Source organism: Tamandua tetradactyla, chromosome 1, assembly GCF_023851605.1.
Source record: "Tamandua tetradactyla isolate mTamTet1 chromosome 1, mTamTet1.pri, whole genome shotgun sequence".
In the NCBI taxonomy this organism is placed as follows: domain Eukaryota; kingdom Metazoa; phylum Chordata; class Mammalia; order Pilosa; family Myrmecophagidae; genus Tamandua; species Tamandua tetradactyla.
This window is the reverse complement of record NC_135327.1, coordinates 69331089-69345253: the sequence shown is the minus strand read 5'-3', so window position 1 is coordinate 69345253 and position 14165 is coordinate 69331089. Positions and strand designations below refer to the sequence as shown.

General features: G+C 45.8%; 1 protein-coding gene across 9 annotated transcripts in view; it reads left to right on the top strand.

Moving 5' to 3' along the window:
- Positions 1 to 14165, top strand: part of TNS3 (tensin 3) — a 434926-nt gene that overhangs the window by 314139 nt on the left and 106622 nt on the right. For all 9 annotated transcript variants that reach the window (XM_077118747.1, XM_077118732.1, XM_077118722.1 and 6 more), the window contains one exon: positions 12096 to 13343. In XM_077118747.1, coding sequence (XP_076974862.1) covers positions 12096 to 13343 — 1248 coding nt within the window. The remainder of the gene's footprint in view (positions 1 to 12095; positions 13344 to 14165) is intronic.

The window sequence follows — 14165 nt, the reverse complement described above, 5'->3', positions numbered from 1 at the left end:
AGCAGTGGTTTAGTTGCTGCTTTTCTTGCACAGTTGGCAATTTTGTGGTGCAATGGTCTGATTCCAAGATTTTGTCCTATAAAAGACTGGGATTCTCCCCCCTCACACGTACACACCCCTCACACACACTCCATATCTGTACAGAGCTGGCTACAGCTAAGCATACCCCAAACTATCAGGAGAGATGGAAATTTGTCTCTGTTCTCAATATAGCTCATTCATACTTCCATTTCTAATTTTTTTTAATGTGAATTCTTTGGAGGAAGAATATTACACGATGAAATGAGTTGCTGCCTTTAATATTGTGACAGCGTTATTTACAAAGTAGGAGCAGTAATATTGACTCCTTGATAAGAGGGCGGAGGCAATAAGTCAATACCCTTTACCTTGTACTAAATTTAATGGAACGTCTCACACAAGAAGGACACCACGACCCATATAGTAGGAGAGACCCTGAATCTTGAATTTGAGTAGAGTTTTGTCTTGATATATGTAATGTATGCCTCTTGTGACCATTCGGTTGATTTGTTAAATGTATGTATTACCCACTGCCTATGTTTCTAGCCTGGTTATGTTTTCTCCCCCAGCGTGGGCTGATTATAAGGGTTCCAGTTGTGTTGAGGGAGGTTGAAACCATCAGAGGGTCCTTTTTTATTGTTTGTTCTGGCACATTCTGTTCATTTAAAGAACAAAAAGCATGTGGTCGCACTGTGACCACTACGCAGCTGAAGCCAGAGGAGTAAAGCATTTGCTGAAACCCACCTGAGTTGAAAATAACGAGGTCTGAGATGAAAAGGAACTGTTAAACCAAGCGCCGACATTTGGGGTGTGGAAAGAAATCCTGAAAGCGTGCTGTGTGCAGTTAATACTGAAAACTTACTTTCAGCCCCTTTGAGCATAAAAGATTGAAACAGCTCTGAGGAGATGGAGGTTGTGAGACAAAATATTTTTTTTTCCAGCTGGATATTTGGAAGAAAGCAAATGAATGCTATAAGTGAAACAGGTTAGTGCTGGCGGCTCAACCTCAGCTCTGGGGGAGGCTTAGGAGTGTAGGCAGGGAAATCTTGAATTTCCCTTAAGAGGAATGCTTTTCTCCGCCTCCTCAGCGCGTCAAGAGTTCAGATTTCACTAAACCTGATTACACTAAACTCCACCCTGTTGTTTACATTGCACTGGCCTCTTTGACTGAATCAAAGTTCCATGCTTATCCAAAGAGATCATTTACCTTCTGCAGTGGCTGGAGCAGGCAAGCTGGGTCCCCCTCCATGCCAGGGAGGAGGTCCACCCCCCAACCCCCAGTTGCAGTTGAAGGTTTTCTTCAAGGAAAAATGTGTCTAACAGTCAGAGTTTGCAAGAGTGGCTGAGCTTTTTTTTGGAAGAAGGTAAGCAGGATGTGTGTGTATGTGTGTGTATGTGTGCAAATGGCTTCTCTGGGTTTACAAAGATCTGAAACAGAACCATCTACCTCTCTGAGCTTTAAAGACAAGACTACAAAAGGGAATTAGATGGTGCTAAATTGTAGAAGAGAGAAAGTGATAAGTGAAGCAGAAGTTTTAACCCTGGGGGAAGGAAGGGTATTCAGGACTTGTCTAGGTTTGCCTTTAGGGAAGAATATTTATTTGTAAGTCATAGGAGTCATATGTGCCACCTTCTTTTGGGGGAGAGTTCAGGACTTTGTGTCTGGCAGCTGTTTGGTGGGCTCCTTGGCTGATGGGCTCAGGGGTTCTCTGGTTAGGCTGACAGGGCCCCCGTTTGTCTAGCCGACTCGGGCGTGATGCATTTAGCAGTTTATAGTGGCTGAAAAGAAATAAGCCCCAATGTTAGAGGCTGCACAGATGAATGCTTTCATAGAGCAAGCCCACTTTCAGGTGCCTGGGTTCATGAGAGCAAGGATGTCCCACAAGAGATGTTCGAGCTGCTTGGATTTTTGCGTGGGTTGTTGGCAAGCATGCTAACCGCGTCTGGGACACACTGAATTCTGGCGCTCATTTATCACAACATTCTGGAGTCTTCCCTGGGAGCCTGTCATGAGCACCTGGAATCCAGCCCAGAGCTCGCCATGATGCTTGCCTCCCTGAAGTGCAAAGCGTTCCGACGTCTGGGAAGGTGGTTTGTTTGCGGTTCTGCACAGGGTGTTTCTGTTTGGAATGTCCCACTCCTGCTCTTGCTGTCGCCTTCTTTTTTTTCTTCCTTTTGCCTATTCTGTGTTTCTCCAAAAATTTTGCAGCCTGCCTTGTTTTAGAAGAAAATGAGCACAGAGCTCAACATTGCCCCAGGTTAGCGATTTTTCACTCTCCAGCTTGACAGCCCTTTGCAAGGTGTCCTGGTGTGTCTATCTACCAGGCTATTTTCTTGCCACTTGTACCTTTCTGCTTTATGGTGCACAGGGTCAGTTTTGTGTCTGGGAGCTTGGGAGGGAGGTAGCTCTTACATGGGAGTCTGACCCACCGAAAAAAGTTATGTCTTGAAATGGAGCTAACATCCAGATACTGTGGTTTTCATTAGAAAAAGAAAAAGCTAGAAGAAAAGGTAGCTTAAGATTGGATAAAAGGTTTTATCCAATCTTGTAGTATATCAAAATGACACAGCCTCTGATTTTATAGGATAAAGGTAAATTCTTGAAGGCCCAAGGATATTCGTCATTTCTTAGCTTTTGATTTTCTCTGGAATGAAAAATAATACCAACTCAGGGAATTGCAAATAAGTAGAGCCTGAATCCTGTTGTGAGAAACTAAAATGCTAGAATTATACATGTCCAAATGAAAAACAAGAGGGATTTCTGCATTTGTGATTTGGTGAGATAATACCTACTGGCCTTAAAAAGTCAACTCTCCTGGCTCCAGCTTCTTTTCCTGAGTTGGGAAGGGGCCGGTCATTTGGTGCCTGCAACCTGCTTCTCCCCAAAACCCCTATGGAGAGAGATGCCCCCTACCCACCTCCATCTGTCTCCTTCACAGCTCCAAGTTGGATTGAAGGTGTTCCACTCTGAGGTCTGCACCTTAATTTTCAGCCTGCCTCACTTAGTGCTCAACTTTTACATGCCCCAGACATTGTGAAATGATGGCTACTCCATCAGCTCACATTATAACCAGCTCTGAAAATAACAACCTGTTCCTAAGTATCCTCCAGTGCCATTGCAGATTAAATGGCATTGCCTACTCTCAAAAATTAAGAGAAAATGTGGAAATCATCACCCTGATTCTGTAGTTAGTATGTCAGAGTTCACTTAGCAAGTCAGAGGGAAACTGCCTCTCCTTTTGGGAGAGACCTGTGGTTGTGCTGGTGAGATTCCAGGCATACTAAGAAGACTCTGGTTGGAGCCTTCATGCTTGCTGCTTGCTGAGTGTCTAAGTGGGACACAGTCTTCAATTCTGTCACCCCCCCCCCCCCCACCTATGATAGAGGAGAATTACATGTACCCTGTGAGTTTGTTGCAAGCCTCAAATGAGGTAATATTCATATATATATATATAAAGTTCTTGGAATGTAGTAGTTGTTCAGCTAATTTATCGTTGCTTTTGTCATCATTGATATCAGTGAGGAGGCTGAGTGGGAAAGCAAGTATTTTATGTACATATCATTTTATAGCTAGTGAGAACTTGAGCTGGGGTTGTGTGACCATAAAGCCATGCTGTTTTGGAAAACTAGTGTCCGGAAAAATTTGAGGCATGTCAAACGATGATGTATGAACTTTTGGATGAATTAAAAAAAATAAATTCATCATTTACTTTAGATTTATATTCAGAACAGTTCATCCATTCCCAAAATATGTGGCCTGATTTATGTATATTCATTAATTCAAAAATATGTAGCCTGATTTATGTATATTCATTTAATTATAATTAAATTTGGTCCTGGGACCTGAAGGTACGTTGATATGAATCATATGTGAATCCTGAGACTTCATCACTGGCACCAGAAAGTAATAAATACCTATTTATATTTATAAATAAATATTTATTAGAGTGCCTACCATGTGTCCTGCCCTTTGCATTGATTCCCTTGAATTGCCACAGTGATCCAGGGAAGCAGGTTATCACTGAATGCCCCTCACCAGTTTTCTTTTCTAAAGATAAGCTGAGGCACAGAGATGCTCTATAATTCATTTAAGGCCACACAGCAGTGATCCGGCCAGGATTCAAACGCAGAATGATTGTGTTAGAAGGTCTAGAAGGGGAGTGAAGACGTGCATATCTAAAGTCAAAGAAAGCTTCATGGGACAAAGAGACTGTGACAGCTATTCCAAGGAGAAAAAAGTTCCCACCATCTCATGGAATCCAGAAAAAAGAGAGAAGGTCCTTGGGGAAGGGAAGGAGGGGAAAGGGTGCAAGAAGAGGAGGCTGAGAGCAGTGAGGGAGTAGGTGAAAAGGAAAATGGGGGAGGGGCCACATTGGGGTGAGGTCTGTTACACTCCAAGTTTTATTTCTGTCATGGTCTTGTGATCATTTTTTTAAAAATTGAGGTATAATTTTCATGCAGTAAAATTCACTCTTTTTAATGTACAATTCTATGAATTTGACATTCTTTCTCAAAATGCCCCCCATAATCAAATCAGTTCCTCGTGCCCCTTTGCAGTCAGCCCTCCTCCTTCCCCAGCCCTGACCAGCACCACCTATCTGATCTGTTTCCTGATCCTATACTTCTGTATATTCCAGAAGGTCACATAAGTGGAATCATCAGTATACTCATAGCCTTTTTTCTTTCATGTGTCAGTACTTTTAATGTTGTGTACATCAAATTATAATAGAAAAACAGCTATAAACAAGATGCAGTCACTATTTTCTTAAGCAGCACAACTGTATTACAGCAAACCAAGTTTACGTTCAGCCTTCAAGTGTGGTTGTCTTGTCACTTCGTGATGGATCATTGAAAATATCTTCAAATCCAAGTCTCATCATCACCCCTCAAAATATCCAGTGAAATGTCTGAGTTCAGAAGAAATGGAAGCCACTAAGCTCAGCCTGCTGCACTGCCTTGAATTCCATCTGCAATTTTAGTGGAGAGGAACCTGGATGTTCCTCAGTGTGGAAACATTCCTTTTATCTTGGTTAAGCTGAAATTCTTTTTGGATAATTCAAGAGGATGACTGGGCAAAAGTTCATTTTTCACATGGGGAAATCCCTCCAAAGATGATTTTAACTTTAAAAAGGGCCACTTGCTGAAAGTTCAGTAACTTGAATACTGTCTTTTAGCTGAGCTCCAAGGCCTCTGGGATTCAGTATTGCTATCAGCCAGAGGCAGTAGCTCAGGCATCTTTTTCAAAGGTCACAACTTTTATGTTTCTCAGTCTTTCCATCTTCATCCCGTTGTCCACACTGCCTCTCACTTGTAGCCTTTTGAATCTGACTCCTCTCAGTTAGCCTAGTGCTTTCAAGATCCATGCTTATTGTTATATGTAGATGGATTTTTTTTTTTTTTCCATGGGCAGGCAGGCAGGCACTGGGAATCCAACCTGGGTCTCTGGCGTGGCGGGCGAGAATTCTGCCACTGAGCCACTATCACACTGCCCTAGATGATTTTTTTTTTTTTTTAAACAAAATCTTCTCTTCTTCTCAGACCCAAGTTATCTGCAACCCTTTTCCTCAGGAAGGCTGTGTTTATAAGAAGCCCCCTATTAGAAGTCATGGCCCACTCTTACCAACAATTGCCTCCAGTTACTGGAGCTGTTTCAATAGGGTGAAATGGTGGCTCCAGTAAGTCATCAGGTGGTTGATCTGGGGCCGGTCAGTGGCCTGTCAGATCTGGCACTGTCAAGGAACAGCCCGTGGGGATTCAGGGTAGAAGCTGGGGAGCCTCTCATTTATCAAGGTCTCCTGACCTCAAGGGGGCTGGGGACCGGGTAGGTGAGGTGGGGAGGGAACCCAGGAGTGCCTGCAGGGAGAACTGCTCCTGGAGTCACGAACTGTGAGAGTGGAGATGCAAAGCTTCCAAGGAACACCTGCTTTTTTAGTTTAGGAAACCTAATGTGAAATTGTGGCCACAGATGGTGTTGCCGCTAAAATGCAGGTTTCTGTCCTGTATAATCTGCCACTTTAATAGTTGGGGAGGAAAACATAAGATGCAGGGAATAAGTAGTTCCTGAGAAGCATGTGTGTTTGAGAGTATATGTGATTATCTGGGTATGTGAGAGTGTATGTGTGTATATGCGTGTGTCAGTGTGTGAGAGTAATTGTGTGTGTATGAAGCATGCTTTAGATATTTTCTTTCCAGAAGTTATTCAGAATTTCTTTCTATAATTAAAGTGTTAACCTCATATTAAAAGGGGTTGGTCAGTTTGGGGATTTCCATTGTTCTTAAGGAATAGAAAGCACGGACTTTGGATTTGGTTTTAAACCCCAGATGCTCTGTTTATTAAGGTTTTTTTGTTTTATTTTTTACCTTAAATGTTAGTACAGCCTCTTTGAGACCCTGCTTTCTCTTGGGCTTTTCCATTCCTGCTTCACAGGGTTGCTTCAGAAAATAAAGTCCTTAGTGTGTAGTAAAATGCTTGCCATACATGAGGTGCTTAAAAATCGACTCAGCATTGAGAATGGATCTTTGATTCTTGGAGAGGGGGCGTTCTTGGTGATGAACGAAACATGTACCTTCCTTGCAGTGACCTCTGGAGAGCAGCCACTCCTGGGTGGATTTCCACTTGCTCTCGCAATCTGCTCTTTCTCCTGTCTCTGCCCAGCTGTTTGGATACCTAGGGAATGTACTGTCCCCTTCTAATACACTTCTCCCCAGTGCTAATGACACCCCTGGAGGGAGGAGGCAGTTTTGTCCTTCTCTATCCTCTCAAGTAGCCCTTTCCCCAGCACCTTGTGGGAACTGTGCCACGGGGAGCAACAACTTATGCCCTTACTTTCACGGAGAGGAATTTTCCACTTTTCTTCACTGCTGACTTACTGGGCTGGAGAGGGGGAGGATACTGTTAGCTCTTTTAAAGTGAAGATTTACTCTTCAAGTAAACCTGTCACGAAGATACAACATTCATAGGGGTCATTGCATAGAAAGAAGTTGATTCCCAGTGGCTTATCTTGATGAAATCTATGGGGTTTCTCCTTGATTTGTTTCACATCAACTTTTTGGGTGGTGAGGGGCAGGGTGAAGATTAGGGCCAATGGATAGCTGAATGTATTAATGTATATAAATTGGTTATAATTCTTTTTTACTGTTGAATATTAGCGATTGAAAGGAGATAAAGTATGAGGTCCAGTCTTTCCTTGAGCTGTCTGATTTTTAACACACCTGTAAGCACAGGTGGGCATTGGTTCACCTGTGTTCAGCCAGGATGGAAAGGTATATTTGCATCTTTATTTTTTTTTGGTCTGCCCTATATTCTTAGACTACTTTTGAAATATTCTTTTGAATACCCCCTTCCCTCCTTGTGGGAATGACACCCTCCAAAAGTAAGGTGCAGGTGGGCTGGTAATGAACAGTAGGGTGAGAAAGTCCTTTGCCGCTGTTACTGTTGTTTAATGAAACAAGAATGTCAGCTCTGTGTTTTCTTCCTTTTAGTTCTTTTCCAGATAAGCTCACTGGCGCGTCATTCAGCAGAAGTAATGAGAGCCACATTTATGTTTGTCTGATTCTTAACTAGGCCTCAGCCACTTGGAAATTATTGCCAGCTAGTGTAAGAAGGCCAGTTGAAAGCGAGGTCCTCTGTTCTGCTTGGTTGAGGATGTGGTGAAGGTTTGGAAAAGGGAGACAGAATGAGTATTTTGCTGTCTGCCTAGGACATAGTCTTCTGTCTGCGGCTGAAAGGCTCTGTGTGACCTTGGGCAAGTCTTTTCCTAAGCTAGGAATAAGGTTCTTCATTTATAGAATGAGGGTTGATTCAAACTCTCTCAAACTCCTTTTGGATAAAGGTTCTAAGATAAAAATTTGAAAGGAAAAAGTTAAGTAGATCATTTAAATGTTTCTTCTTAATGCAAAGAGCAGATGAAGTGACTAAATTCCACTTTCCAGAAACTCTGTGTTCTTGCCCATGTGCTCGGCTCCACAGCAGGCGGACCCAGCAGGACCTCCTCAGCCTCACCGAGCTTCCCAGTCCCTGGAGAAACTCCCCCATCCCTGCCCATGAGGTTTTGAGAAGGGACCCCAGCAACAGCCTCTTGCCCAGGACCCCAGATGAGAGTGTGGTCAGTTCTCTGGTCTGGATCCAGAAAATGCACCTCCTGGATCACTTTTCTAAACCAGGAATATAACACAAGGAGCAAACCATAATCTCTTAAGTAAGGAGGTCCTTTAATTATTGACTAAAACCTCTGGGGGTCTTCCCACAAGGGTGTGGCTCTTTTTTTGGAGAAGAGATTGGCAATTGTCCCTGCCCCTGAACAACCCAGCTACATCTGACTTCTAGTAGTGGCTTCCTTTCTTGCTCTGATTCTGCTGGTTTGGAAGTGGGTCTTAGAAAACCAAACAAGACAGAGAATGTGTTTGGCTGAAGTAGCTGCGATCTATATATGATGCTTTTGAGGTACCTGGAGTCTCAGGGGAGAAGGTGGGGTATCCAGCCCTGCCCCTTAGAGCTGTGGGGATGAGAACGGCTGATCTGCCCCATGTCCCACAGCCACAGGAAGCGGGTGGGCTAAAGGAGATCAGAACTGCCAGAGAGCCTCGTCCCATCTGTTATGCACCTACTGTGTGCCAGGAGCTGTTTTCTTCTTCATCTTCATACCTCCTGGTTCTGGGTCTGAGCACACTGTCCAAAGAGGTGATGTTGGAAGAACTCTGGGGCCTCTTGTCTTCCATTTCGTTTGATTGGCACATTGGGCTAACTGTTAGGATAACAACTTTGGTTTCCTTTGGAATTTTGGGGACACTGAGATAGGATGACTTCAAGACACGCTTCCAGTTTTGTTCTCTGGCATTTGAAGACCAGCACGGAGCATGAGTTGCAGATGGCTGCTCCACTCTCCAGCTCTCCTGGAAGGCCAGGCTCAGCCGAGGGCTGTGCTTCTTGGAGGAGATTATTTTGATGCCCAGAAGGCATGGATTGAGGGCCCCTGGGGACTGGGGGCTGGGAGCTGTGTAGGTATTTGTGTGTTCAGACCCTTTTTGTTTCTTTGTTGTTTATGTGTTTATTTTTTAGCGGTTGGTCAATTTTTGTTTTTACTGCCTTATAAGCAGCTGAGCTTCTTTTGAAAATTGCTCCCTGTGTTTGTCATGTGATTACAAGCTAGAACATTTTCTTGCTCAGTTATGCACACCCATGTGATGTCAGGGGCCACTCTTTGATCCTGGAGATTACCCCAGGGGACCAACAGAGTAAATCCTTGCCTTCATGGGGCCACCATTCTCATGGGGCAGGCAGGCATCCTGTAAATAAGGGAATAAACCTGTATATGTCAGAAGGTAAGTATGTATGTGAACAAAATCCTAGCAAGGGAGGGATGGTCAGGGAGGCCCAGGCAGGAGGTATGGGAGCAACCCATGAAAAGCATCACGGCAAGGAGAATGGCAAGAGCTAAGGCCCTGGGGCAGGTTCATGGCTGCCCTAGGGCAGAAGCAGCAGGGCCAGGAGAGGAGGGCAGGAAGAAATGAAGCTGGGAGACTCAGTGCTGTTAGCCATAGAAAGAAATACTGAAAGTAATTATGGTTGCCCTTAATGAGGTTCCAGTGAGCTGGGTACTTTACATATAAATTCTCTAATTCTCACAAAAGACAGGGACCATTATTTCCACATATAAATGAGGAGCCAGGGGCCCAAATGGTCTAAATGTCCTGACTAGGTACATGCACTGAGTAAATGGGGGATTTGGAATTCCATCTTTGACACTCCAGGAAAACTGAGGAGTCTCATTTGCCCAACTGGATAAAAAGTTCAGATCCTTCCTCTTGGAAAGCAGTAGACCATCTGAACACGGGCAGACCCCACTCCTAGGCCTGACTTCCCAGCCTTATCTTGGGCAAGTTACTTATTGTGTTTGAGCCTTAGTTCTTTACCTATAAAACAGGAATAACAATATTTCATTTCCTAGGTAGGTTATACCATGAAAATGAGAAAAGATGTAATAGCATGCTTATCCTCTAGTTGTCTCTCAATAAATGACATCCATTACTGTTGCTACCTTGAATTAGTACCATGGCCATGTCCAAAATAGGACCTTTTACTTGTGAGTTCACACAAGTTGCCCTGTTTGAATACGTGTAACTTAACCCATCAGCTCTCTCCCAAGCTCTCCCATAGGATGCGTACCAGTAAATTTCCCTTGGGGGACCATAGCCAGGTCTCTGCCCTCTCCCACAGCAGCTCCTTTTTGGCCTGCCCTTAGGCACAGTTGTAACAAGAAGGAAGCCCAGCGAAGATGTGCTTGCTGTCAGCTCAGCACGTCAGGGTTGCACGGGGTTTTGTCCTGACATGCTACCCAAGTGAGTTTAAAAAACCCAGAAGGCATTGACCTGTGGTTAGGCCCTCAGCGCGGCAGCCCAAGTTAAGAATGGCAGATCCCCGGAACATTCTAACACCTGGCTCAATTGCCACAGGAATGCGTGTGACTCATGCCTCTCGAATTCCAGTTGCCCAGACAGCATGGGTTTTTCTAAACCCTTGCCTACAGTCAAGAAAATAAAAAAGGTGGAGGAGGATAGGATGGCGGTTGTTAACCACAAGCTCTGATGTGGGCTGTTTGGCTGTCTCTCAGCAGCTTGGGGCATAACTTTCAGGAGGCTCTTGACTTAAGATGTTGTGGCATGTATTTGTTGGATGGACTGAGTGGTGTGTTAAGGTCTCTCAATAAAAAAAAAATATATATACATATATATATATATTTTTATATATTTCATATATATATATATATGAAAGATCTTTTGGTAGAGGGTAAGGAATGGCATCCAGTCAGCAGTTTGTGGCCTGGGGAGTTGCTGAATCTGACAGTTGGGGCTGTAATTAATGATGGCTACAGAGTATGAAGCTTTTCCTACCCACATATGGGGCCTTATTTTTGTTTTTCTGACCACTTTAGATTTATTGAGATCAGAGCATCATAATCTGCCCCCCATAGTCTTTGGTCCTGCCATATACATGTTGGGAACCAACTGGTAGGTAGATGAGGACACCCAAGAAGAGTTCCTGACTTTCTCTTTTCATTTAGATAAATATTTAGATTTTAGCAGTTCCCAGAATGTTGAGAGGATGGTGGGTTTGCTGATAAGCTATTCTGTTTAATAAGACTGTTTAACCCACACATATAGATGCTCAATAAATGTTAGTGCATAGCATTCAGAATTCTCCAAAGAAACAGAACCAATAGGAGATAGAGGTAGAGATAGAGATATATAGAGATACACACACACACACACACACAAAAAAAACACACATATACATATATGCACACACAGATTTGTTGTAGGAATTAGTTGATATGACCATGGAGAATGGCAAGTCCAAATTTCAGGCCACAGCCAGAAATTCCAATGCATGTGAAATTGTATTCCCAGGAGAAGCTGGTTGGGTGAAGAAGGGGCAGAAATTCTTTCTGACCTCTGATATCCATAGTTCTCACTTTAAGGCCTCCAACTGATTGGATGAGGAGACTCTCCTCATTGGTGAGAGCAGCCTTTTTTTTGTTGATTGTAGATACAATCACCTGTAGATGTAATCATCTGACTAGTGATGCAGCTGTATCTGCAAAATACCCCTACTGTATTAATCAGGCCAGTGCTTGACCAAATGCCTGAACACCATATGTGTCTAAGTTGATGAGTGAAATTAACCATCACAGTAAGACGAAGGTAGAGCTGGAAGCTCTCCTTTATTATACAGGAACAGTCGAGTGTTGGGAAGGATTTATGAGGTAAGCTATACTAAATGTTCACAACAATGATGGCATTGACTGTGAGCATGAAGAATTCCCCAGGGACTTGAAATGGTGCTCATCTTGGCAGAAATACAGGTACAAAGGATTCTGTCTCCTGTGATGTTTGATTATTTGAATTCCTTTTGTCATTTGGCATTCACTTTGCTGGGATATTATGTAAAATCTTGGGGTCTTAGAGGAGTATTTGTCCCTATTCGTTATGTATTATATGGTAAATTTGTTTGACAACCATACATGCTCATTCCAACGGTGTTTGAACCTGGCTGCTTCTCTCCCGTTTTCTCCCCGCAGTGCTACACACGCAGGGCCCGGTGGACGGCAGCCTCTATGCCAAGGTGAGGAAGAAGAGTGCCTCGGATTCCGGCATCCCGGGCGGTCCCCCGGCCGTCCCGGCCACGGGCAGCCCGGACCACAGCGACCACACCCTGTCGGTGAGCAGCGACTCGGGCCACTCCACCACCTCCGCCAGGACTGACAGGACTGAGGAACGGCTACTCCCGGGAGCCAGGAGGGGCCTGAGCCCCCAGGAGAAGGCGGAATTGGATCAGCTCCTCAGCGGTTTTGGCCTCGAAGACCCCGGGGTCTCCCTCAAGGACATGACTGATGCTCCCAGCAAGTACAGCGGCACCCGCCACGTGGTGCCAGCCCAGGTCCACGTGAACGGCGACACCAAGCTGAAAGATCGCGAGACGGACATCCTGGACGACGAGATGCCCCACCACGACCTGCACAGCGTCGACAGCCTCGGGACCCTGTCCTCCTCGGAAGGGCCGACGGCCCCTCTGGGCACCTTCACGGGCCACCAGAGCAGCCAGAACTCCCTGCTTTCAGACGGTTTTGGCAGCCACGTCGGCGAAGACCAACACAGCACCCTGGTCCCGGACCTGGGCGTCGGCGCCGAGCCGCAGTACGAGCGGTCTTTCGGGAACCGTGAACCCAGGCCCACCCAGGCCCTGCTGCGGAAGCCGTCCGCCCCCGCCGAGACGCAGACCTACGGGCAGAGCACCTGCCTCACGCAGACCTGGGTGCGCCAGCAGCAGATGGTCGTGGCTCAGCAGTACAGCTTCGCGCTGGATGGGGAGGCCAAGCTGGTCAGCCGCGGCTCACCGGAGAGCCCCGGCCTCGTCCTGGCCCAGCCCAGGGGCCCCATCACCCCCACCCGTGGGGCCAGCAGCAGAGTGGCTGTCCAGAGGGGTGTAGGCGGGGGGCCGGATGCCCCAGACCCTCAGCAGCCCCCTCCCAGCAAGGCCTTCAAGCCCAGATTTCTGGATGAAAAGGTCGTGAACGGCGTTGACCTGGAGCCACACACTGGCCTCTCCCCAGGCTCTCCGACCCTGGATATCGACCAGTCCATCGAGCAGCTCAACAGGCTTATCTTGGAGCTGGACCCCACCTTCGAGCCCATCCCAACCCACATAAATCCTCTGGGCAGCCAGGCCAACGGGTCTGTGTCCCCAGATAGGATGGGCAGCGGGCCACGAGGCAGCAGCCGGCTGAAGGACGTGGGGGAGCCGCCTGACAGGGCTCCTGGGAGGCAAGGTGAGCTGATGTATGCAAAGTACCACCTCCGTGATTCTGATATTGTACGGGAAATCAGCCCACTAAGAACTTAGCTTTTGGTTGATTGGCCATGGAGCCACGTTTCCCTTGGTGTTTATGCTCTGGTAAATTTTGACACGGTTTTCTGTGGGCTCTGTGGCCTCTTGATCGCAGTTTTGGTGAGTGGCACGGAAGACCTGCCCACGATAGCTAGGACAAGGAAGGGATTGGGTGCGGGTAGGAGAAAGTTTTTGGTCATTCCTTCGTTTTACAAATACAGCCCCATTATTCCCAGGTTCCATATTTGCAAATCCTCTGCTTTGCCACAATTTATTTATGACCCCCAAATCAGTGCTTCCGGCGCTGTGGTGGTCATTTGTGGAAATGCACAGAGTGGCAAAAAAATGTGATGTGCTTGAAGCACACTTTTTAGCACGAATAAGGCTATGCTCTGCCTTCTTGTTTTGGCTCTCAGACTCTAAAAATGTCAGGAATGCATTCTCTCACAGTTCTAGGGACCAGGCACCTGAAACTAAAGCATTGGTGGGGCTGTGCTTCCTTTAGAGTCCATGGGGAAGAGCCTCTTCCAGCTTCTGGTGAGGTACCTGCAATCCACAGTGCCCCCCTCCATCTCTTGCCAGTTTCTTCTGCTGTTAGGACATCTTTGATTAAGGCCTACCCTAATTCAGTTTGGCCTCATCTTAATAACACACATGGGTCATATTCACAAAACCAGGGTTAGGACTGGACCATATATTTTTTGGGGGGGTATACTTCCATCCTTCAGAGAGTGGATCCACTGTGAGGCCTGGGGACAGTGGA